Source organism: Plectropomus leopardus, chromosome 16 (assembly GCF_026936395.1).
Source record: "Plectropomus leopardus strain MGB_pleo_1.0 chromosome 16, ASM2693639v1, whole genome shotgun sequence".
Taxonomy (NCBI): domain Eukaryota; kingdom Metazoa; phylum Chordata; class Actinopteri; order Perciformes; family Serranidae; genus Plectropomus; species Plectropomus leopardus.
Window position 1 is genome coordinate 30,336,420 of NC_142191.1, and position 26,162 is coordinate 30,362,581.

The 26,162-nt window shown below is 37.6% G+C and overlaps 2 protein-coding genes across 4 annotated transcripts in view; one reads left to right on the plus strand and one right to left on the minus strand.

Annotated features, from left to right (window-relative positions):
* Positions 1 to 469: 469 nt before the first annotated feature.
* lyrm2 (LYR motif containing 2) lies at positions 470 to 5,676 on the plus strand. Its single transcript, XM_088089467.1, has 3 exons — positions 470 to 628; positions 1,656 to 1,796; positions 5,235 to 5,676. Exons 1-3 carry the CDS (start codon positions 584 to 586, stop codon positions 5,313 to 5,315), a joined length of 267 nt encoding a protein of 88 aa, XP_087945593.1. The 5' UTR covers positions 470 to 583; the 3' UTR covers positions 5,316 to 5,676.
* Positions 5,677 to 5,678: 2 nt separating this feature from the next.
* ankrd6b (ankyrin repeat domain 6b) overlaps positions 5,679 to 26,162 on the minus strand; it is a 119,027-nt gene continuing 98,543 nt past the window's right edge. For all 3 annotated transcript variants that reach the window (XM_088089465.1, XM_088089466.1, XM_088089464.1), the window contains exon 16: positions 5,679 to 8,312. In XM_088089465.1, coding sequence (XP_087945591.1) covers positions 7,708 to 8,312 — 605 coding nt within the window. In that variant the 3' untranslated portion in view covers positions 5,679 to 7,707. The remainder of the gene's footprint in view (positions 8,313 to 26,162) is intronic.

The following is a 26,162-nucleotide window of genomic DNA, read 5'->3' on the forward strand; positions in this document are numbered from 1 at the left end:
AATTTAAGCATCAAATTATTATACTTTTAAAGACAGTTTTTGGACAATTTTCCTTTTTTTTTGGATTATTTTCTGAAAATAGTGAGACATTGGTCTCTTCCTCTGTGTTTTCAAGAGAAACCAAACCAGTTTGCTGAGTTTGCAAAGGGTCATATCGCTTGTGAAGGCGTCTGAATGTAGCACAAGAAAAATGATGTGGATCCAGGTTAAATGAAACAAGTGAGAAATATATGCTGCGTGTGTTACATTAACCCAAGGCTTTCATTTTAACGGGCAGGAAACATAAACAATAGGAAAACCGCATTATTCCTATTATTAAACTTGCCACCGAAACAAAGTTTTCTTCACCAATTCAGTGTCTCGCTGCATGACTAACTGATATAAAATTGCGACAACCTTTCCTGTGAGGGGTAAAGTGCTAAAGTGTTTGTGTTGTGCGCTTGCAGACTGTCCTCCGCGCCACCAGAGGGCGACAAATACGTCGGAAGTTAGTCGGAATGCGGAAGTTACTCGGTGGGAGGGAATCACAACATCCGCTTCAGATGCTCGCGGGCACAGCTGTGTCCCGGTCAGACTGTCGGAGATGACGGTGTCAAAGTTACCGTCTGCAGCACTTTCTCTAAAACAGGTAATAAGCACAAACACTGGAAGGGCTGCAGTTTCGTTAAAAGCTGGACTGGTTGTCAGACTATAATAACCGTCACGCGGTCAGCTAGCAGCTATTAGCGGTGTTAGCTTGTTGGCTAACGTTAACGTTACGTATGTTTAGCATTGCTAGCTGGACTTTTGAAGGCTACATTTGTCCATCTGTTATCGTTTTTACGAATTAATGAAGACTTTTACTGGTTGATTGATTCTGTATGCACTATATATATATATATATATATATATATATATATATATGCATTACGTGGAGTGCAGATGTAGTTGTAATTTTGGAGCTTAAATTTCAAGTCAACACTTAAAGTGCCCATTAAAAATCAAGCATTTCTGGTTTCAGTGAAGTTTCAGTGAGTTTTCAGTGAAATTAAGTGAATTTATTCTCGAAATGTAACTTATCCTCCGTCGTACATTAGAGTGTTTTGTTTGAAGACAGGCGGGGGACCATAAAATAGTGATATTGAGTTGAGAAAACAGTAACTGCATGATGCAAACTACTGTAAGATTTAAACATTTTAAATTAATTTTCATAAATTACTAAGCTCAAATCTAAATGTGGAAATTTTTATTTTTTGACCTCATAATATTTGTTACTGTCTCACTTCAGTATTGTTGATTAAAAAAAATAAAATCTGATAATATTTGACAATTTATTGTTGTTATCCCACGTGACTTTTTTCTGGTGTGTCATATAACACTCAAGTCAACCGCTTAAAATAAATAGTTATAAAAAAGATTTTAATAACATGTAAATTACATCTGCATAAAGGCAAAAACACTTTAATGTGCAGTTTTAACCTACATTATAATTTGTTTATGTTGAAAACGTCACTCATCACTGGGCCAGATTCTCCTCATGATCGGTGTCTGTTGGATCCATCAGTTAATATCACCTCAAACTGAATATCTGTGCTACAAATTTTAGGTCTTTCATCAATAAAATGTGTTCATACATGAAGGGCTGGATGGAAGTCTAATTTTTGATTTTCTGTCAGTTTCTACAGAGGCAGAAGGTTTTGGGGATTTACAGAACCATGCTGAGAACCATACGGCAGGTACCGAACGAGGCCGACAGGAAGTACCTCAGCGACTGGGCAAGAGACGAGTTCAAGAGGAATAAGAACGCCACAGACCAGGTAAACAGAGGATTTCAGTGTGTTTGCCTTTTCATTACTTAACATAGCATTACATATTCCAGAAAGCAGGTGTGAAAACTCTGAGTGTGGTAACCCTGAAATGAGGGAAACTCTGTGTTAATCACCATGGTAACTGACTCGTGAACATAACCTGCTCGCTGGCAGGTTTTCTATAAGAAACACCGAGTGTCTAACTGTCAGACACGTCCGTATTTTTGCAATCTGATCAATATCGAAGCAGAATTATTACGCAGTGACTTACGTCAGGTGAGGATTTTTAGACCTTGATTGGATGTGCTCTCATTCCCCGCTGAATATTTGTTAAAACGGCACCGTTTTTCATTACACTGGATCATTTATCTGAATAACATTCTTCGGCCGTAAATATCCGATCTCACACACCGCCTCTCAGGTGGCTGAGTAAAACTCTTTTTTTTTTTCATAATTAGTATTTTATAGAATTTTCATATATACAACACCAAGATTTTAGCCTACAAATCAGTTACTCCAATTTAGATAAAAATAAATCAACAAAAAACAACATATAAAATGAATATATTAAAAACAATAAAATAAAACAAAACTCCAACAATAAATTATATTCTTAAAAGGGTCCAAAAAGCTAAAATACTACCTTACAAACAAAATCAATAATCAAATATCAGTTAGCTATATAAAAGTACCATCCCCACATTTGTATGCACTTTAATCTAATACACAATCATGGTAGTAATTCTCAGTGCCATGAAGAAAATTAATATTGCGTTAACGGTGTGAGCTTTATATCAGTATTAAATATGAATGTACTCAGCAGGATATTAGGCGAGAGGACGTTTATGTGTGAAAACAGCATTCTGTTGACTACATGTTGTTAAATGACTACATGTTTAAATAGCCACTGAATGAATATTTACTTTGTTTAATGTCAAATATGAATAAAACCAAAGTGAAGTCGGCCTACAATCATGGCTGAGTGAAATATGCCTTACCTTTCTAAATGATGTTTTTATATTTCATTTTCAGCTGCTTCAAAGAGCATTTTCCCCCTGTGGGACTGAACCTGAATGAAAATCAAAATGTATTTAATCCACCTTTTAATAAAGTGCAGTTAATATTAAGTCAGTGGACACATGCATTCAAACTTACTGACACAAATGACACAGGCAGCGTTTTCTCTCCTTAGCTGCTGCAGCGGTGTTATTTTTCCTTCTAAATATGGACTCATAATCGCCGTAGGCAGCATGAGGACCTCTAGTTCCGATGGCTTAAAGTAGCTTGGTTTCTGTTTCTCAGCGGTTGCCATGGTGAATCAAGGTATCGATGATATTGATGATGGCTCTTTATTGAGGTTGTGCACGGGCTGAACTTAGAGTGAACATGCTCAGAGCTGATTGAACTAATTCAGGTCGGCTGTTCAGGAACCAAATACTCAGAGTTTCCTGTTTCAGAGTAAATGTACTCAGGGTTCAGGGTTAGACTCAGAGTTTGTTGAACCTCTCTGGTTCCCGTTTGTTAGGTGAAGAGCTCCTGATGGCGTGCAGGATGTTAAACAGTGTGTCTAAAGGTGCAACTTTAAGCCTTTATGTAGATGTGTTCAAGAGCCTTCTCTGCTCATCCAAAAACCTTTTCCAGCTGTGGCGGGGGAGTCCCAGATATTTCATTTACTTTTTAGTCTGGAAACTCTTTAAAAAAGTGAAGCTGGGTAAAACTTTATTGTTTTTGTATTCTGAGTGGTTTGGGGAAAGAGCATTCATTCACATATTCATGTTGTTCATGTTTCAAGGATGAATAATCAGGGTTGGGCATTATGGCTGTAAAATAAAATCATAGTATTTTTAGGCTATATGGCAATACAAAACATATATTTAGAAATCTCCTCCAAACTACTGTAAACAGAACGTCAAGTAGCTACTACTTTAAAATAGTGACATAAACCAAAACTGCTCTTCAGATCAGATATTAATAGTATTGGAACTCTGTCTCCATAATTGAGCTTACGTAGCGGTGTTGTGGGACTGTTCTCTATTTATCAGAAGAGGGGGGCAGCTGGGGTGTGCCTTTTTTATTAATAAAAAATTTAAAATACTACCTTTTCAAGTAGTTGGTCAAAAAAAAAAAAAAAAATCCAAATGCCTGACCAATTTTGCAGCAGCACCCCCCCAATAAGTGATGAACAGTCCCTATCCTGAACCACCGAAGGCGCCGGTGCAGCAAGTAGGACCGTTGCAGTACAGCAGGTCCAGTAATAGTCCGTCTGAGGTGTTTACATGACAGAGGAAATTGACTTCCAGTCACATGATCTGGATATGTTAGTCCAATTTACAAATAACATGTTTACATGAAGTCTCAAATTGCAGTTTTTGCAGGACTGACACAATAATTGGATTTTTCCTAACATCATGTAACCGTACTGAGTCGATGTGGACGTTGGGGGGACACACTGGCTGAAATGCAATCTCGCAACCCATCAGATATCTTCACGATAATTCAGCTTTCATTACATTTTCATGCCTCCACGCTGGCGAAAGCAGCATGAGAGCAATACCTCAGAAAGTTTTTAGAAGATTTAAATCTTCATGTGCTAAATGGCTTTGCCTTTTTAATTCTATTTTTATTCTATTGTAATTTATCTGCGTTCTTATGAAAACATCTATTTGTAAAGCGGAGCTTAAATGTGGTTTGGACCTGTATTGAGTTGCTGATTGAGCTGTACAAACAGACGATCGCACAGAAGAGTAACCATGGCTACACCAGAAGCCGGGAAATATTGGTGGCTGCCTGCAGAGGTTATCAGACGCGCTCTGTGTGATCAAATGCTCTGAAGAAAAGCTTGAAAATGAACCTTGAGATACTTAAATTTTCTCAGAATAAATGTGCGGCCTTTTGAGATGGTGATATGTGTGCGAAGAGCAGCATCCTCCCCAGCTAGCAGGAAACGTTCCCACAACATTGGCTAATGTTAGCTACAAGCTACACTAACATTTTAAAGAAAACATTTATACTCTAATTTTAAAGAACCTTATTTATTCATATAATGTTCCTATATGGTTAAATGCTGACTAAGACGTTATGTTATAGCTGCAACATTCTGAGGATATTTAGGTGATTGATCATAGTGTTCTTTTTTATAAAACATTCCCACAATGTTACACGAAAACAGAGGAAGAATATTTTCAAAGCAACGTTCAGAGGACTGAGATTAGAGCATTTTAAATTACAATGTAATGTGATATGAAAACAACAAAAAAAACATTTGTAGCATTTTTGATGTTTTCTAGAGAATGCTATTCTAACTTTAAGAGGAACATTATGGGAACTAAAAAGAAAACTGAAAGCAAACATTACTAAAACATTGCATTATGCATTTTCAGAACATTTTTACAACCAGAAATTGCCGTTAGTTCATTTGTGCTGTTTCTCCTCTTTTTATTCGTGCAGGATGCCGTCCGTATGATGATCACACAAGCCAACAATCACCTGGAGGAGCTGCAGAGGTCTCTGGCGTTGGCCAGGAGTTAAAGACTGTAAGTGTTGACAGGAAGCGTCTGATCACGGCCCTGTCACTGTCAGGGACCGATGAAGAGCCCCCCCCGTGCTGCTGAGGAGCTCTGTGAGGCTGACACACTTTATTTGTATATGTGACTGGAAGTCAATTTCCTCTGTCATGCAAACACCTCAGGCGGACTGTTACTGGACCTGCTGTACTGCTGCACCGGCGCCTTCGGTGGTTCAGTGGTTCAGGATAGGGACTGTTCATCACTTATTGGGGGGGGTGCTGCTGCAAAATTGGTCAGGCATTTGGATTTTTTTTTTGACAAACTACTTGAAAAGTAAATAATATGTATTGTATGTATTAATTAAAGAGGGACTAATGAAACAAGAGAGGCTCAAAACGATCATTTTTTAATACAAAATACGTTTTCTGGCATCACAAAGAGTGCATTATTAATATCCACAGTTATGTGTGAAACTAAGCAACGTGTGTGAGCAGACAGTCACTACATCCAACACACAGCAGACAGTAATACTGAACACAACGCCGAGCTTTCTGCATGCAACATGACAAAATTCATCTGTACATCAGGACCGTCTTTTAAAGGAAGACATGACTGGCAGTGCATTTGCATACTGGAAGACAAGATTATATGAAGTCAAATGTTCATAGACAGAAAGTTATTAATGATTTGATCTATAAAACTTAAAAAAAAAGCCCATGGAAAATATTAAACAAAAAAAAACAGAAAATCCATTCATTTTAGGAAATGCAATCAGATGTCATGCTGTTTTTGCTTAAAAAAACACAGTTACTTGATTATCAAAGTAGTTTAATGATTTTCTAATGATTAATTAAATAATTGCCTGATTGTTGCATCTCTAGTGTTGACAGTCGTAGAGATCCTCAGCTGGTTCAGCCACAAACGGGAATCTGTGGAGTCTACATTGTGCCAATGAAATAATTAAAAACTTTTACAGGGTTGTACTTCCTTTTTTGCCAGAAAAATAATAGTATTTCTTCTTTAATTTACTGTTAATATTAACTTAAAAGAAGTCTAATAGCTGAATGAATCAGGTGAATGAATTTAGTGTCTAAGCCTCTGGCAGGGTCAGTCATTTTAGGCGGCACACCTTTTAAGATTAAAGTATGAAATGGAAAACATTTCAAACATTTGGAAATATATATTTTTTTTCATTACTTTATTCAGGATAAGGAAATGTAACAACATAAATATGATTTAATTATTTTAATTAAATTGCCTGATTAAAGTTGTAGTGTGAGGGATTTTGGAGTATCTTTTGACAGGAAAGGAAAATATTTATTAGGGTTGCATATAAAGCTCTTCCCTCAATTGATTATCGGCAAAATTAATGGTTGATCAGTTTATTTAAAAAACAACAACTACTCATTTCAAACAATAGCAAATGTATTTTTTTCCTCAAGCAAAAGCTCACAGAAACATATTGAATATAATTTGACATCATTTCACGTTTGATCAAATTCTCAACGTCTGATTAATTGATTGATTGATTGTATCATCCTGAGTATTTATAATTATATTTTTATTCGTACAGAGTACATCTTTCCCACCGATTGGGACGCATACAGAAATATTTACCGACCAACCAAGTCAGAAACTAAATTTGCAAGACCCTGACCCTAACTCAGCAACCTCACTACGAGAGGCCACCAAATCCCTCACACTGCTCCTTTAATCATTTTGTTGCTTTTCAAATATTTATTTATGAAATTATTACATTTAAGCACTGTAAAAGTTTATAACTGTTCTATGGGCAGCCTGAATATAAATCATAACCAAGCAGCAAAATCAGCCATTGATGCTGATTAAAAAAAAAAACCTTCTTTACTTGGTTAGTTTATCTAGATTCTCATAAATAAGCTGTATGTTGGTCAGAAGTCACAGGGCTGATTCCAGCATGCAGACACAAACAAAAAGCTTATTAGACTGTAATTCTCTCCAAACACACAACTTTGATCCAAAGATACCACCGAACAGACCAGCTGTGCCTGATGTTAATGACAGACTGCTCATGCTGCTGCACAAATTCATATTTGCACATGGTAGAATGCAGATGTGATGAAGTGTATCTATGCTATAAATGGCACATTAGATCAGTATTTTAACAGCTAGCTTAATATCTACTGGTTTATTTACAACACAGTGCACGAGAGCTGCCCTTAATTCTATAGCACTGAAAAACACACGTAACAGTACAGTGCTACCATGACAACCGGCAGCACAGGAGTTTAAATGTGGAGCATTTTTCCATGATGATGTGATTTAGTGTCCCCACAGCTTTATGTCATAATGTATCCAGTTATGTCCTCGCGGTGGTTGTCCCTAATGTTGATCTCGTGTGTTTAGAATGCAGGTAGTGACAGGCGAGGCGTGTGTTAGCAGTCATCTTGTCTGTTAGTCCTTAGCATGCGCAGCTCGTCCTCCAGGTATGCGATCCTCTCAATGAGAGCGGCTCTGTCGGCCTGTGCCCTCTGATCCGCCTGCCAGCGAGCCTCCTGCACCTTCCTCTCGTACCAGCGCTCCATCTGCGTCGACACAGCTTCGAAGAAGTACTGGGTCACCTCCAGAGCGTGCATGTTGTCCCTCTCCTGAGCGAAGGAGGGTTCATTAGGCGGCTCGCCAAACACCTCCAGTGTCCTGGCCCCCGTGGCCCCCGTGGCCCCTCTGGACTTAGTCCTGCCCTGCGAATGCTTCTTGTGGTGCTTCCCTCTATCCCGCCCTCGCTCCCGGTCTCTGAAGCCGGCTTCAGTCTTGCTGCCGCAGCGGCGCTCTGTGGCCGGAGAAAGGCTGCTGGCTCTGTAATTCCTGACTCCCCTTGCCCCGTACTCTGCCATGTCCACGTCCTGCAGCTCCTGGTTCTTCCACTGGGTATCAGCGCAGACCAAAGGACGCTCCTTTGGCCGAACGACCTGGACAGAGGACAGCGGGCTCTTGGCTGCTACAGTTGAGGTAATTCCCTCATTGTGAGCTCTATCACCATCTGCAAAAAAGACAAGAGCACATTCATTCTTACTACACTGACTGTTTCATGTCTTTTTATGCTACTTCTGATAACATACTAAACTTTATTCATTTCATTTTCAGACAACATACCTTTTTTGTACTATAATATGACTTTCTGATGCTATTTTAGTCAACCAAGCATTTTTATGCTACTTTGGATGACATACTATACTGTAACAATTGATGCTGTTTTGGGCAACATACTTTAAATTTTTTTTTTTTTAATGCTCTTTTTGATGACATACTATCCTATGTCTTTTATGCCTTTTTGGACAACTTACTATAGTATTACTTTTTAGTAACATTTTGGATAACATAATTTACTATGATAAATGATGACATTTTGGCCTTTTTTTGTCAAAATTTTTAATTTTAGACATGTTGCATTTTCGACCATTTTTTTAAACATGCCAAATTATGCTGTTTATGGCTCTTTTTGCAACTTTCTTTGCTGTGGCGCGTCTTGGCAGGCTATTATACGCTGTTTCCAGCTGTTTTCAACAGTTTTTGGGACATGTCAAATTTTGGCATTTTTGCCTTACTATAGTCTTGGATTTTTGGTCATTTTTTCAACATACCAAATTATGACATTTTTGTCAAATGTCAAATTTTAACATTTTCAAAACAACATCTTGTAGCTTGTCGAGATGCCTAATAGTATTCAAAGTGGAAAAAAAGGCCAAGTCAAAAAAAGGATGATAAAATAACATATTTTCACCTGTAGACGTGTCATTACATACAAAGTGGTAAAAAGAGGCAAAAATACACCAAAAACATAATAATTTAGTATGTCGAAAAAATGTAAGAAAACGCCATAGTAAAGTGTGAGGAAAATGTCAAATTTTGACATGTAATAAAAATGGCAGAAAACTACATATTATACCTTTAAGAGAGGGGTCATAGTATTGAAGGTGGACAAAAAGGTCAGTAAAGGCCAAAAACGTCATAATTTAGCATGTCAAAAAAATGGCAGAAAACTCCATAGTATAGTATGTTGTAAATGTCATATTTTGACATGTTATAAAAATGGCTAAAAAACAACATATTGTAGCTTGCACAGATGCCTAATAGTATTCAAAGTGGAAAACATGGCCAAGAAAAGCCAAAAAGGTCAAAATTTAACATGTCGAAAAAATCGCAGAAAACGCCATAGTCTAGTATGTCGAAAAATTCAAATTTTGACATGTCATGAAAATGGCTGAAAACAGAATATTTCAGTTTGTAGATATGCCTAATAGTATTCAAAATGGAAAAAACGGCCAAGTGTCAAATTTTGGCATTTTTGCCTTACTATAGTCTTGGATTTTTGGTCATTTTTCAACATGCCAAATTATGCTGTTTATGGCTCTTTTGCAACTTTCTTTGCTATGGCGTGTCTTGGCAGGCTATTATCGCTGTTTCCAGCTGTTTTCAACAGTTTTTGGGACATGTCAAATTTTGGCATTTTTGCCTTACTATAGTCTTGGATTTTTGGTCATACTTTCGACATGTCAAATTATGCTGTTTTTGGCTCTTTTTGCAACTTTCTTTGCTATGGCGTGTCTTGGCAGGCTATTATACGCTGTTTCCAGCTGTTTTCAACAGTTTTTGGGACATGTCAAATTTTGGCATTTTTGCCTTACTATAGTCTTGGATTTTTGGTCATTTTTTCAACATGCCAAATTATGCTGTTTATGGCTCTTTTTGCAACTTTCTTTGCTATGGCGTGTCTTGGCAGGCTATTATACGCTGTTTCCAGCTGTTTTCAACAGTTTTTGGGACATGTCAAATTTTGGCATTTTTGCCTTACTATAGTCTTGGATTTTTGGTCATACTTTCGACATGCCAAATGATGCTGTTTTTGGCTCTTTTTGCAACTTTCTTTGCTATGGCATGTCTTGGCAGGCTATTCTAAGCTGTTTCCAGCTGTTTTCAACAGTTTTTGGGACATGTCAAATTTTGGCATTTTTGCCTTACTATAGTCTTGGATTTTTGGTCATTTTTTCAACATGCCTAATTATGCTTTTTATGGCTCTTTTGCAACTTTCTTTGCTATGGCGTGTCTTGGCAGGCTATTATCACTGTTTCCAGCTGTTTTCAACAGTTTTTGGGACATGTCAAATTTTGGCATTTTTGCCTTACTATAGTCTTGGATTTTTGGTCATACGTTCAACATGTCAAATTATGCTGTTTTTGGCTCTTTTTGCAACTTTCTTTGCTATGGCGCGTCTTGGCAGGCTATTATCGCTGTTTCCAGCTGTTTTCAACAGTTTTGGGACATGTCAAATTTTGGCATTTTTGCCTTACTATAGTCTTGGATTTTTGGTCATTTTTTCAACATGCCAAATTATGCTGTTTATGGCTCTTTTTGCAACTTTCTTTGCTGTGGCGCGTCTTGGCAGGCTATTATACACTGTTTCCAGCTGTTTTCAACAGTTTTTGGGACATGTCAAATTTTGGCATTTTTGCCTTACTATAGTCTTGGATTTTTGGTCATACTTTCGACATGTCAAATTATGCTGTTTTTGGCTCTTTTTGCAACTTTCTTTGCTATGGCGAGTCTTGGCAGGCTATTATACGCTGTTTCCAGCTGTTTTCAACAGTTTTTGGGACATGTCAAATTTTGGCATTTTTGCCTTACTATAGTCTTGGATTTTTGGTCATTTTTTCAACATGCCAAATTATGCTGTTTATGGCTCTTTTTGCAACTTTCTTTGCTATGGCGTGTCTTGGCAGGCTATTATACGCTGTTTCCAGCTGTTTTCAACAGTTTTGGCACATGACAAATTTGGGCATGTTTGCCTTACTATAGTCTTGGATTTTTGGTCATACTTTCAACATGTCAAATGATGCTGTTTTTGGCTCTTTTTGCAACTTTCTTTGCTATGGCGTGTCTTGGCAGGCTATTCTTAGCTGTTTCCAGCTGTTTTCAACAGTTTTTGGGACATGTCAAATTTTGGCATTTTTGCCTTACTATAGTCTTGGATTTTTGGTCATACTTTCGACATGTCAAATTATGCTGTTTTTGGCTCTTTTTGCAACTTTCTTTGCTATGGCGTGTCTTGGCAGGCTATTATACGCTGTTTCCAGCTGTTTTCAACAGTTTTTGGGACATGTCAAATTTTGGCATTTTTGCCTTACTATAGTCTTGGATTTTTGGTCATTTTTCAACATGCCAAATTATGCTGTTTATGGCTCTTTTGCAACTTTCTTTGCTATGGCGTGTCTTGGCAGGCTATTATACGCTGTTTCCAGCTGTTTTCAACAGTTTTTGGGACATGTCAAATTTTGGCATTTTTGCCTTACTATAGTCTTGGATTTTTGGTCATACTTTCGACATGTCAAATTATGCTGTTTATGGCTCTTTTTGCAACTTTCTTTGCTATGGCGTGTCTTGGCAGGCTATTATACGCTGTTTCCAGCTGTTTTCAACAGTTTTTGGGACATGTCAAATTTTGGCATTTTTGCCTTACTATAGTCTTGGATTTTTGGTCATACTTTCAACATGTCAAATTATGCTGTTTTTGGCTCTTTTTGCAACTTTCTTTGCTATGGCGAGTCTTGGCAGGCTATCATACGCTGTTTCCAGCTGTTTTCAACAGTTTTTGGGACATGTCAAATTTTGGCATTTTTGCCTTACTATAGTCTTGGATTTTTGGTCATTCTGTCAACATGTCAAATTATGCTGTTTTTGGCTCTTTTTGCAACTTTCTTTGCTGTGGCGCGTCTTGGCAGGCTATTATACACTGTTTCCAGCTGTTTTCAACAGTTTTTGGGACATGTCAAATTTTGGCATTTTTGCCTTACTATAGTCTTGGATTTTTGGTCATTTTTTCAACATGCCAAATTATGCTGTTTATGGCTCTTTTTGCAACTTTCTTTGCTGTGGCGCGTCTTGGCAGGCTATTATACACTGTTTCCAGCTGTTTTCAACAGTTTTTGGGACATGTCAAATTTTGGCATTTTTGCCTTACTATAGTCTTGGATTTTTGGTCATACTTTCGACATGTCAAATTATGCTGTTTTTGGCTCTTTTTGCAACTTTCTTTGCTATGGCGTGTCTTGGCAGGCTATTATACGCTGTTTCCAGCTGTTTTCAACAGTTTTTGGGACATGTCAAATTTTGGCATTTTGCCTTACTATAGTCTTGGATTTTTGGTCATTTTTTCAACATGTCAAATTATGCTGTTTTTGGCTCTTTTTGCAACTTTCTTTGCTATGGCGAGTCTTGGCAGGCTATTATGCACTGTTTCCAGCTGTTTTCAACAGTTTTTGGGACATGTCAAATTTTGGCATTTTTGCCTTACTATAGTCTTGGATTTTTGGTCATTTTTTCAACATGCCAAATTATGCTGTTTATGGCTCTTTTTGCAACTTTCTTTGCTATGGCGTGTCTTGGCAGGCTATTATACGCTGTTTCCAGCTGTTTTCAACAGTTTTTGGGACATGTCAAATTTTGGCATTTTTGCCTTACTATAGTCTTGGATTTTTGGTCATTTTTTCAACATGCCAAATTATGCTGTTTATGGCTCTTTTTGCAACTTTCTTTGCTATGGCGTGTCTTGGCAGGCTATTATACGCTGTTTCCAGCTGTTTTCAACAGTTTTTGGGACATGTCAAATTTTGGCATTTTTGCCTTACTATAGTCTTGGATTTTTGGTCATACTTTCGACATGTCAAATTATGCTGTTTTTGGCTCTTTTTGCAACTTTCTTTGCTATGGCGTGTCTTGGCAGGCTATTATACGCTGTTTCCAGCTGTTTTCAACAGTTTTTGGGACATGTCAAATTTTGGCATTTTGCCTTACTATAGTCTTGGATTTTTGGTCATACTTTCAACATGTCAAATTATGCTGTTTTTGGCTCTTTTTGCAACTTTCTTTGCTATGGCGTGTCTTGGCAGGCTATTATACGCTGTTTCCAGCTGTTTTCAACAGTTTTTGGGACATGTCAAATTTTGGCATTTTTGCCTTACTATAGTCTTGGATTTTTGGTCATTTTTTCAACATGCCAAATTATGCTGTTTATGGCTCTTTTTGCAACTTTCTTTGCTATGGCGTGTCTTGGCAGGCTATTATACACTGTTTCCAGCTGTTTTCAACAGTTTTTGGGACATGTCAAATTTTGGCATTTTTGCCTTACTATAGTCTTGGATTTTTGGTCATACTTTCGACATGTCAAATTATGCTGTTTTTGGCTCTTTTTGCAACTTTCTTTGCTATGGCGTGTCTTGGCAGGCTATTATACGCTGTTTCCAGCTGTTTTCAACAGTTTTTGGGACATGTCAAATTTTGGCATTTTTGCCTTACTATAGTCTTGGATTTTTGGTCATTTTTCAACATGCCAAATTATGCTGTTTATGGCTCTTTTGCAACTTTCTTTGCTATGGCGTGTCTTGGCAGGCTATTATATCGCTGTTTCCAGCTGTTTTCAACAGTTTTTGGGACATGTCAAATTTTGGCATTTTTGCCTTACTATAGTCTTGGATTTTTGGTCATACTTTCGACATGTCAAATTATGCTGTTTTTGGCTCTTTTGCAACTTTCTTTGCTATGGCGTGTCTTGGCAGGCTATTATACGCTGTTTCCAGCTGTTTTCAACAGGTTTTGGGACATGTCAAATTTTGGCATTTTGCCTTACTATAGTCTTGGATTTTTGGTCATACTTTCAACATGTCAAATTATGCTGTTTTTGGCTCTTTTGCAACTTTCTTTGCTATGGCGTGTCTTGGCAGGCTATTATACGCTGTTTCCAGCTGTTTTCAACAGTTTTTGGGACATGTCAAATTTTGGCATTTTTGCCTTACTATAGTCTTGGATTTTTGGTCATTTTTTCAACATGCCAAATTATGCTGTTTATGGCTCTTTTTGCAACTTTCTTTGCTATGGCGTGTCTTGGCAGGCTAATATCGCTGTTTCCAGCTGTTTTCAACAGTTTTTGGGACATGTCAAATTTTGGCATTTTTGCCTTACTATAGTCTTGGATTTTTGGTCATACTTTCGACATGCCAAATTATGCTGTTTATGGCTCTTTTTGCAACTTTCTTTGCTATGGCGTGTCTTGGCAGGCTATTATACGCTGTTTCCAGCTGTTTTCAACAGTTTTTGGGACATGTCAAATTTTGGCATTTTTGCCTTACTATAGTCTTGGATTTTTGGTCATACTTTCGACATGTCAAATTATGCTGTTTTTGGCTCTTTTTGCAACTTTCTTTGCTATGGCGTGTCTTGGCAGGCTATTATACGCTGTTTCCAGCTGTTTTCAACAGTTTTTGGGACATGTCAAATTTTGGCATTTTTGCCTTACTATAGTCTTGGATTTTGGTCATTTTTCGACATGCCAAATTATGCTGTTTTTGGCTCTTTTTGCAACTTTCTTTGCTATGGCGTGTCTTGGCAGGCTATTCTTAGCTGTTTCCAGCTGTTTTCAACAGTTTTTGGGACATGTCAAATTTTGGCATTTTTGCCTTACTATAGTCTTGGATTTTTGGTCATTTTTCAACATGCCAAATTATGCTGTTTATGGCTCTTTTGCAACTTTCTTTGCTATGGCTGTCTTGGCAGGCTATTATACGCTGTTTCCAGCTGTTTTCAACAGTTTTTGGGACATGTCAAATTTTGGCATTTTTGCCTTACTATAGTCTTGGATTTTTGGTCATACTTTCGACATGTCAAATTATGCTGTTTATGGCTCTTTTTGCAACTTTCTTTGCTATGGCGTGTCTTGGCAGGCTATTATACGCTGTTTCCAGCTGTTTTCAACAGTTTTTGGGACATGTCAAATTTTGGCATTTTTGCCTTACTATAGTCTTGGATTTTTGGTCATTTTTTCAACATGCCAAATTATGCTGTTTATGGCTCTTTTTGCAACTTTCTTTGCTATGGCGTGTCTTGGCAGGCTATTATATCGCTGTTTCCAGCTGTTTTCAACAGTTTTTGGGACATGTCAAATTTTGGCATTTTGCCTTACTATAGTCTTGGATTTTTGGTCATTTTTCAACATGCCAAATTATGCTGTTTATGGCTCTTTTGCAACTTTCTTTGCTATGGCGTGTCTTGGCAGGCTATTCTAAGCTGTTTCCAGCTGTTTTCAACAGTTTTTGGGACATGTCAAATTTTGGCATTTTTGCCTTACTATAGTCTTGGATTTTTGGTCATACTTTCAACATGCCAAATTATGCTGTTTATGGCTCTTTTTGCAACTTTCTTTGCTATGGCGTGTCTTGGCAGGCTATTATACGCTGTTTCCAGCTGTTTTCAACAGTTTTTGGGACATGTCAAATTTTGGCATTTTTGCCTTACTATAGTCTTGGATTTTTGGTCATTTTTTCAACATGCCAAATTATGCTGTTTATGGCTCTTTTTGCAACTTTCTTTGCTGTGGCGCGTCTTGGCAGGCTATTATACACTGTTTCCAGCTGTTTTCAACAGTTTTTGGGACATGTCAAATTTTGGCATTTTTGCCTTACTATAGTCTTGGATTTTTGGTCATTTTTCAACATGCCAAATTATGCTGTTTATGGCTCTTTTGCAACTTTCTTTGCTATGGCATGTCTTGGCAGGCTATTCTAAGCTGTTTCCAGCTGTTTTCAACAGTTTTTGGGACATGTCAAATTTTGGCATTTTTGCCTTACTATAGTCTTGGATTTTTGGTCATACTTTCAACATGCCAAATTATGCTGTTTATGGCTCTTTTTGCAACTTTCTTTGCTATGGCGTGTCTTGGCAGGCTATTATACGCTGTTTCCAGCTGTTTTCAACAGTTTTTGGGACATGTCAAATTTTGGCATTTTTGCCTTACTATAGTCTTGGATTTTTGGTCATACTTTCAACATGTCAAATTATGCTGTTTTTGGCTCTTTTGCAACTTTCTTTGCTATGGCGTGTCTTGGCAGGCTATTATACGCTGTTTCCAGCTGTTTTCAACAGTTTTTGGGACATGTCAAATTTTGGCATTTTTGCCTTACTATAGTCTTGGATTTTTGGTCATTTTTTCAACATGCCAAATTATGCTGTTTATGGCTCTTTTGCAACTTTCTTTGCTATGGCGTGTCTTGGCAGGCTATTATATCGCTGTTTCCAGCTGTTTTCAACAGTTTTTGGGACATGTCAAATTTTGGCATTTTTGCCTTACTATAGTCTTGGATTTTGGTCATACTTTCGACATGCCAAATTATGCTGTTTTTGGCTCTTTTTGCAACTTTCTTTGCTATGGCATGTCTTGGCAGGCTATTCTAAGCTGTTTCCAGCTGTTTTCAACAGTTTTTGGGACATGTCAAATTTTGGCATTTTTGCCTTACTATAGTCTTGGATTTTTGGTCATTTTTTCAACATGCCAAATTATGCTGTTTATGGCTCTTTTTGCAACTTTCTTTGCTATGGCGTGTCTTGGCAGGCTATTATACGCTGTTTCCAGCTGTTTTCGACTGTTTTTGGGACATGTCAAATTTTGGCATTTTTGCCTTACTATAGTCTTGGATTTTTGGTCATTTTTCAACATGCCAAATTATGCTGTTTATGGCTCTTTTGCAACTTTCTTTGCTATGGCGTGTCTTGGCAGGCTATTATCGCTGTTTCCAGCTGTTTTCAACAGTTTTTGGGACATGTCAAATTTTGGCATTTTGCCTTACTATAGTCTTGGATTTTGGTCATTTTTCAACATGCCAAATTATGCTGTTTATGGCTCTTTTTGCAACTTTCTTTGCTATGGCGTGTCTTGGCAGGCTATTATATCGCTGTTTCCAGCTGTTTTCAACAGTTTTTGGGACATGTCAAATTTTGGCATTTTGCCTTACTATAGTCTTGGATTTTTGGTCATTTTTCAACATGCCAAATTATGCTGTTTATGGCTCTTTTGCAACTTTCTTTGCTATGGCGTGTCTTGGCAGGCTATTATACGCTGTTTCCAGCTGTTTTCAACAGTTTTTGGGACATGTCAAATTTTGGCATTTTTGCCTTACTATAGTCTTGGATTTTTGGTCATTTTTTCAACATGCCAAATTATGCTGTTTATGGCTCTTTTTGCAACTTTCTTTGCTATGGCGTGTCTTGGCAGGCTATTATACGCTGTTTCCAGCTGTTTTCAACAGTTTTTGGGACATGTCAAATTTTGGCATTTTTGCCTTATTATAGTCTTGGATTTTTGGTCATTTTTCAACATGCCAAATTATGCTGTTTATGGCTCTTTTTGCAACTTTCTTTGCTATGGCGTGTCTTGGCAGGCTATTATCGCTGTTTCCAGCTGTTTTCAACAGTTTTTGGGACATGTCAAATTTTGGCATTTTTGCCTTACTATAGTCTTGGATTTTTGGTCATACTTTCAACATGCCAAATTATGCTGTTTATGGCTCTTTTTGCAACTTTCTTTGCTATGGCATGTCTTGGCAGGCTATTATGCACTGTTTCCAGCTGTTTTCAACAGTTTTTGGGACATGTCAAATTTTGGCATTTTTGCCTTACTATAGTCTTGGATTTTTGGTCATTTTTTCAACATGCCAAATTATGCTGTTTATGGCTCTTTTTGCAACTTTCTTTGCTATGGCGCGTCTTGGCTGGCTATTATTCGCTGTTTCCAGCTGTTTGCAACAGTTTTTGGGACATGTCAAATTTTGGCATTTTTGCCTTACTATAGTCTTGGATTTTTGGTCATACTTTCGACATGTCAAATTATGCTGTTTTTGGCTCTTTCTGCAACTTTCTTTGCTATGGCGTGTCTTGGCAGGCTATTATACGCTGTTTCCAGCTGTTTTCAACAGTTTTTGGGACATGTCAAATTTTGGCATTTTTGCCTTACTATAGTCTTGGATTTTTGGTCATACTTTCAACATGCCAAATTATGCTGTTTTTGGCTCTTTTGCAACTTTCTTTGCTATGGCGTGTCTTGGCAGGCTATTATCGCTGTTTCCAGCTGTTTTCAACAGTTTTTGGGACATGTCAAATTTTGGCATTTTTGCCTTACTATAGTCTTGGATTTTTGGTCATTTTTCAACATGCCAAATTATGCTGTTTATGGCTCTTTTGCAACTTTCTTTGCTATGGCGTGTCTTGGTATGCTATTATACGCTGTTTCCAGCTGTTTTCAACAGTTTTTGGGACATGTCAAATTTTGGCATATTTGCCTTACTATAGTCTTGGACTTTTGGTCATTTTTTCAACATGCCAAATTATGCTGTTTATGGCTCTTTTGCAACTTTCTTTGCTATGGCGTGTCTTGGCAGGCTATTATCGCTGTTTCCAGCTGTTTTCAACAGTTTTTGGGACATGTCAAATTTTGGCATTTTGCCTTACTATAGTCTTGGATTTTTGGTCATTTTTTCAACATGCCAAATTATGCTGTTTATGGCTCTTTTGCAACTTTCTTTGCTATGGCGTGTCTTGGCAGGCTATTATATCGCTGTTTCCAGCTGTTTTCAACAGTTTTTGGGACATGTCAAATTTTGGCATTTTGCCTTACTATAGTCTTGGATTTTTGGTCATACTTTCGACATGTCAAATTATGCTGTTTATGGCTCTTTTGCAACTTTCTTTGCTATGGCGTGTCTTGGCAGGCTATTATATCGCTGTTTCCAGCTGTTTTCAACAGTTTTTGGGACATGTCAAATTTTGGCATTTTGCCTTACTATAGTCTTGGATTTTTGGTCATTTTTCAACATGCCAAATTATGCTGTTTATGGCTCTTTTGCAACTTTCTTTGCTATGGCGTGTCTTGGCAGGCTATTATCGCTGTTTCCAGCTGTTTTCAACAGTTTTTGGGACATGTCAAATTTTGGCATTTTGCCTTACTATAGTCTTGGATTTTTGGTCATACTTTCAACATGCCAAATTATGCTGTTTATGGCTCTTTTGCAACTTTCTTTGCTATGGCGTGTCTTGGCAGGCTATTATCGCTGTTTCCAGCTGTTTTCAACAGTTTTTGGGACATGTCAAATTTTGGCATTTTGCCTTACTATAGTCTTGGATTTTTGGTCATTTTTCAACATGCCAAATTATGCTGTTTATGGCTCTTTTGCAACTTTCTTTGCTATGGCGTGTCTTGGCAGGCTATTATCGCTGTTTCCAGCTGTTTTCAACAGTTTTTGGGACATGTCAAATTTTGGCATTTTTGCCTTACTATAGTCTTGGATTTTTGGTCATTTTTCAACATGCCAAATTATGCTGTTTATGGCTCTTTTGCAACTTTCTTTGCTATGGCGTGTCTTGGCAGGCTATTATACGCTGTTTCCAGCTGTTTTCAACAGTTTTTGGGACATGTCAAATTTTGGCATTTTTGCCTTACTATAGTCTTGGATTTTTGGTCATTTTTTCAACATGCCAAATTATGCTGTTTATGGCTCTTTTTGCAACTTTCTTTGCTATGGCGAGTCTTGGCAGGCTATTATATGCTGTTTCCAGCTGTTTTCAACAGTTTTTGGGACATGTCAAATTTTGGCATTTTGCCTTACTATAGTCTTGGATTTTTGGTCATTTTTCAACATGCCAAATTATGCTGTTTATGGCTCTTTTGCAACTTTCTTTGCTATGGCGTGTCTTGGCAGGCTATTATATCGCTGTTTCCAGCTGTTTTCAACAGTTTTTGGGACATGTCAAATTTTGGCATTTTGCCTTACTATAGTCTTGGATTTTTGGTCATACTTTCAACATGTCAAATTATGCTGTTTTTGGCTCTTTTGCAACTTTCTTTGCTATGGCGTGTCTTGGCAGGCTATTATATCGCTGTTTCCAGCTGTTTTCAACAGTTTTTGGGACATGTCAAATTTTGGCATTTTGCCTTACTATAGTCTTGGATTTTTGGTCATACGTTCGACATGTCAAATTATGCTGTTTTTGGCTCTTTTTGCAACTTTCTTTGCTATGGCGTGTCTTGGCAGGCTATTATACGCTGTTTCCAGCTGTTTTCAACAGTTTTTGGGACATGTCAAATTTTGGCATTTTGCCTTACTATAGTCTTGGATTTTTGGTCATTTTTCAACATGCCAAATTATGCTGTTTATGGCTCTTTTGCAACTTTCTTTGCTATGGCGTGTCTTGGCAGGCTATTATATCGCTGTTTCCAGCTGTTTTCAACAGTTTTTGGGACATGTCAAATTTTGGCATTTTGCCTTACTATAGTCTTGGATTTTTGGTCATTTTTCAACATGCCAAATTATGCTGTTTATGGCTCTTTTTGCAACTTTCTTTGCTATGGCGTGTCTTGGCAGGCTATTATCGCTGTTTCCAGCTGTTTTCAACAGTTTTTGGGACATGTCAAATTTTGGCATTTTGCCTTACTATAGTCTTGGATTTTTGGTCATACTTTCGACATGTCAAATTATGCTGTTTATGGCTCTTTTGCAACTTTCTTTGCTATGGCGTGTCTTGGCAGGCTATTATACGCTGTTTCCAGCTGTTTTCAACAGTTTTTGGGACATGTCAAATTTTGGCATTTTTGCCTTACTATAGTCTTGGATTTTTGGTCATTCGTTCAACATGTCAAATTATGCTGTTTATGGCTCTTTTTGCAACTTTCTTTGCTATGGCGTGTCTTGGCAGGCTATTATACGCTGTTTCCAGCTGTTTTCAACAGTTTTTGGGACATGTCAAATTTTGGCATTTTTGCCTTACTATAGTCTTGGATTTTTGGTCATACGTTCAACATGTCAAATTATGCTGTTTATGGCTCTTTTTGCAACTTTCTTTGCTATGGCGTGTCTTGGCAGGCTATTATCGCTGTTTCCAGCTGTTTTCAACAGTTTTTGGGACATGTCAAATTTTGGCATTTTTGCCTTACTATAGTCTTGGATTTTTGGTCATTTTTCAACATGCCAAATTATGCTGTTTATGGCTCTTTTTGCAACTTTCTTTGCTATGGCGTGTCTTGGCAGGCTATTATCGCTGTTTCCAGCTGTTTTCAACAGTTTTTGGGACATGTCAAATTTTGGCATTTTGCCTTACTATAGTCTTGGATTTTTGGTCATTTTTTCAACATGCCAAATTATGCTGTTTATGGCTCTTTTTGCAACTTTCTTTGCTATGGCGTGTCTTGGCAGGCTATTATACGCTGTTTCCAGCTGTTTTCAACAGTTTTTGGGACATGTCAAATTTTGGCATTTTTGCCTTACTATAGTCTTGGATTTTTGGTCATTTTTTCCACATGCCAAATTATGCTGTTTATGGCTCTTTTTGCAACTTTCTTTGCTATGGCGCGTCTTGGCAGGCTATTATACGCTGTTTCCAGCTGTTTTCAACAGTTTTTGGGACATGTCAAATTTTGGCATTTTTGCCTTACTATAGTCTTGGATTTTTGGTCATTTTTTCAACATGCCAAATTATGCTGTTTATGGCTCTTTTGCAACTTTCTTTGCTATGGCGTGTCTTGGCAGGCTATTATCGCTGTTTCCAGCTGTTTTCAACAGTTTTTGGGACATGTCAAATTTTGGCATTTTGCCTTACTATAGTCTTGGATTTTTGGTCATTTTTCAACATGCCAAATTATGCTGTTTATGGCTCTTTTGCAACTTTCTTTGCTATGGCGTGTCTTGGCAGGCTATTATATCGCTGTTTCCAGCTGTTTTCAACAGTTTTTGGGACATGTCAAATTTTGGCATTTTGCCTTACTATAGTCTTGGATTTTTGGTCATACTTTCAACATGCCAAATTATGCTGTTTTTGGCTCTTTTGCAACTTTCTTTGCTATGGCGTGTCTTGGCAGGCTATTATCGCTGTTTCCAGCTGTTTTCAACAGTTTTTGGGACATGTCAAATTTTGGCATTTTGCCTTACTATAGTCTTGGATTTTTGGTCATTTTTTCAACATGCCAAATTATGCTGTTTATGGCTCTTTTTGCAACTTTCTTTGCTATGGCGTGTCTTGGCAGGCTATTATACGCTGTTTCCAGCTGTTTTCAACAGTTTTTGGGACATGTCAAATTTTGGCATTTTTGCCTTACTATAGTCTTGGATTTTTGGTCATTTTTTCAACATGCCAAATTATGCTGTTTATGGCTCTTTTTGCAACTTTCTTTGCTATGGCGTGTCTTGGCAGGCTATTATCGCTGTTTCCAGCTGTTTTCAACAGTTTTTGGGACATGTCAAATTTTGGCATTTTGCCTTACTATAGTCTTGGATTTTTGGTCATTTTTTCAACATGCCAAATTATGCTGTTTATGGCTCTTTTGCAACTTTCTTTGCTATGGCGTGTCTTGGCAGGCTATTATATCGCTGTTTCCAGCTGTTTTCAACAGTTTTTGGGACATGTCAAATTTTGGCATTTTTGCCTTACTATAGTCTTGGATTTTTGATCATGTTTTCAACATGCAAAATTATGCTGTTAATGGCTCTTTTTGCAACTTTCTTTGCTATGGCGTGTCTTGGCAGGCTATTATATCGCTGTTTCCAGCTGTTTTCAACAGTTTTTGGGACATGTCAAATTTTGGCATTTTTGCCTTGCTATAGTCTTGGATTTTTGGTCATTTTATCAACATGCCAAATTATGCTGTTTATGGCTCTTTTTGCAACTTTCTTTGCTATGGCGTGTCTTGGCAGGCTATTATACGCTGTTTCCAGCTGTTTTCAACAGTTTTTGGGACATGTCAAATTTTGGCATTTTTGCCTTACTATAGTCTTGGATTTTTGGTCATTTTTTCAACATGCCAAATTATGCTGTTTTTGGCTCTTTTTGCAACTTTCTTTGCTATGGCGTGTCTTGGCAGGCTATTATATCGCTGTTTCCAGCTGTTTTCAACAGTTTTTGGGACATGTCAAATTTTGGCATTTTGCCTTACTATAGTCTTGGATTTTTGGTCATACTTTCGACATGTCAAATTATGCTGTTTTTGGCTCTTTTTGCAACTTTCTTTGCTATGGCGTGTCTTGGCAGGCTATTATACGCTGTTTCCAGCTGTTTTCAACAGTTTTTGGGACATGTCAAATTTTGGCATTTTGCCTTACTATAGTCTTGGATTTTTGGTCATTTTTCAACATGCCAAATTATGCTGTTTTTGGCTCTTTTTGCAACTTTCTTTGCTATGGCGTGTCTTGGCAGGCTATTATATCGCTGTTTCCAGCTGTTTTCAACAGTTTTTGGGACATGTCAAATTTTGGCATTTTTGCCTTACTATAGTCTTGGATTTTTGGTCATACGTTCAACATGCCAAATTATGCTGTTTATGGCTCTTTTTGCAACTTTCTTTGCTATGGCGCGTCTTGGCAGGCTATTATACGCTGTTTCCAGCTGTTTTCAACAGTTTTTGGGACATGTCAAATTTTGGCATTTTTGCCTTACTATAGTCTTGGATTTTTGGTCATACTTTTCAACATGCCAAATTATGCTGTTTATGGCTCTTTTTGCAACTTTCTTTGCTATGGCGTGTCTTGGCAGGCTATTATATCGCTGTTTCCAGCTGTTTTCAACAGTTTTTGGGACATGTCAAATTTTGGCATTTTTGCCTTACTATAGTCTTGGATTTTTGGTCATTTTTTCAACATGCCAAATTATGCTGTTTATGGCTCTTTTTGCAACTTTCTTTGCTATGGCGTGTCTTGGCAGGCTATTATACGCTGTTTCCAGCTGTTTTCGACTGTTTTTGGGACATGTCAAATTTTGGAATTTTTGCCTTACTATAGTCTTGGATTTTTGGTCATTTTTCAACATGCCAAATTATGCTGTTTATGGCTCTTTTGCAACTTTCTTTGCTATGGCGTGTCTTGGCAGGCTATTATACGCTGTTTCCAGCTGTTTTCAACAGTTTTTGGGACATGTCAAATTTTGGCATTTTTGCCTTACTATAGTCTTGGATTTTTGGTCATTTTTTCAACATGCCAAATTATGCTGTTTATGGCTCTTTTTGCAACTTTCTTTGCTATGGCGTGTCTTGGCAGGCTATTATACGCTGTTTCCAGCTGTTTTCAACAGTTTTTGGGACATGTCAAATTTTGGCATTTTTGCCTTACTATAGTCTTGGATTTTTGGTCATTTTTCAACATGCCAAATTATGCTGTTTATGGCTCTTTTGCAACTTTCTTTGCTATGGCGTGTCTTGGCAGGCTATTATACGCTGTTTCCAGCTGTTTTCAACAGTTTTTGGGACATGTCAAATTTTGGCATTTTTGCCTTACTATAGTCTTGGATTTTTGGTCATTTTTTCAACATGCCAAATTATGCTTTTTTTGGCTCTTTTTGCAACTTTCTTTGCTATGGCGTGTCTTGGCAGGCTATTATACGCTGTTTCCAGCTGTTTTCAACAGTTTTTGGGACATATCAAATTTTGGCATTTTGCCTTACTATAGTCTTGGATTTTTGGTCATACTTTCGACATGTCAAATTATGCTGTTTATGGCTCTTTTTGCAACTTTCTTTGCTATGGCGTGTCTTGGCAGGCTATTATACGCTGTTTCCAGCTGTTTTCAACAGTTTTTGGGACATGTCAAATTTTGGCATTTTGCCTTACTATAGTCTTGGATTTTGGTCATTTTTTCAACATGCCAAATTATGCTGTTTATGGCTCTTTTGCAACTTTCTTTGCTATGGCGTGTCTTGGCAGGCTATTATATCGCTGTTTCCAGCTGTTTTCAACAGTTTTTGGGACATGTCAAATTTTGGCATTTTGCCTTACTATAGTCTTGGATTTTTGGTCATTTTTTCAACATGTCAAATTATGCTGTTTTTGGCTCTTTTGCAACTTTCTTTGCTATGGCGTGTCTTGGCAGGCTATTATATCGCTGTTTCCAGCTGTTTTCAACAGTTTTTGGGACATGTCAAATTTTGGCATTTTGCCTTACTATAGTCTTGGATTTTTGGTCATACTTTCAACATGTCAAATTATGCTGTTTTTGGCTCTTTTGCAACTTTCTTTGCTATGGCGTGTCTTGGCAGGCTATTATCGCTGTTTCCAGCTGTTTTCAACAGTTTTTGGGACATGTCAAATTTTGGCATTTTTGCCTTACTATAGTCTTGGATTTTTGGTCATTTTTTCAACATGCCAAATTATGCTGTTTATGGCTCTTTTTGCAACTTTCTTTGCTATGGCGTGTCTTGGCAGGCTATTATACGCTGTTTCCAGCTGTTTTCAACAGTTTTTGGGACATGTCAAATTTTGGCATTTTGCCTTACTATAGTCTTGGATTTTTGGTCATACTTTCAACATGCCAAATTATGCTGTTTATGGCTCTTTTGCAACTTTCTTTGCTATGGCGTGTCTTGGCAGGCTATTATCGCTGTTTCCAGCTGTTTTCAACAGTTTTTGGGACATGTCAAATTTTGGCATTTTGCCTTACTATAGTCTTGGATTTTTGGTCATTTTTCAACATGCCAAATTATGCTGTTTATGGCTCTTTTTGCAACTTTCTTTTGCTATGGCGTGTCTTGGCAGGCTATTATATCGCTGTTTCCAGCTGTTTTCAACAGTTTTTGGGACATGTCAAATTTTGGCATTTTTGCCTTACTATAGTCTTGGATTTTTGGTCATTTTTCAACATGCCAAATTATGCTGTTTTTGGCTCTTTTTGCAACTTTCTTTGCTATGGCGTGTCTTGGCAGGCTATTATATCGCTGTTTCCAGCTGTTTTCAACAGTTTTTGGGACATGTCAAATTTTGGCATTTTTGCCTTACTATAGTCTTGGATTTTTGGTCATTTTTTCAACATGCCAAATTATGCTGTTTATGGCTCTTTTGCAACTTTCTTTGCTATGGCGTGTCTTGGCAGGCTATTATATCGCTGTTTCCAGCTGTTTTCAACAGTTTTTGGGACATGTCAAATTTTGGCATTTTTGCCTTACTATAGTCTTGGATTTTTGGTCATACTTTCAACATGTCAAATTATGCTGTTTTTGGCTCTTTTGCAACTTTCTTTTGCTATGGCGTGTCTTGGCAGGCTA

What these genes read in the sequence shown, in the direction of transcription:
- lyrm2 (XM_088089467.1), top strand. Translation starts at nt 584, where the DNA reads ATGACGGTGTCAAAGTTACCGTCTGCAGCACTTTCTCTAAAACAG. An exon ending in CAGCACTTTCTCTAAAACAG is followed by an intron (nt 629 to 1,655) that starts GTAATAAGCACA and finishes ATTTTCTGTCAG; the next exon opens with TTTCTACAGAGGCAGAAGGT. An exon ending in ATAAGAACGCCACAGACCAG is followed by an intron (nt 1,797 to 5,234) that starts GTAAACAGAGGA and finishes TTATTCGTGCAG; the next exon opens with GATGCCGTCCGTATGATGAT.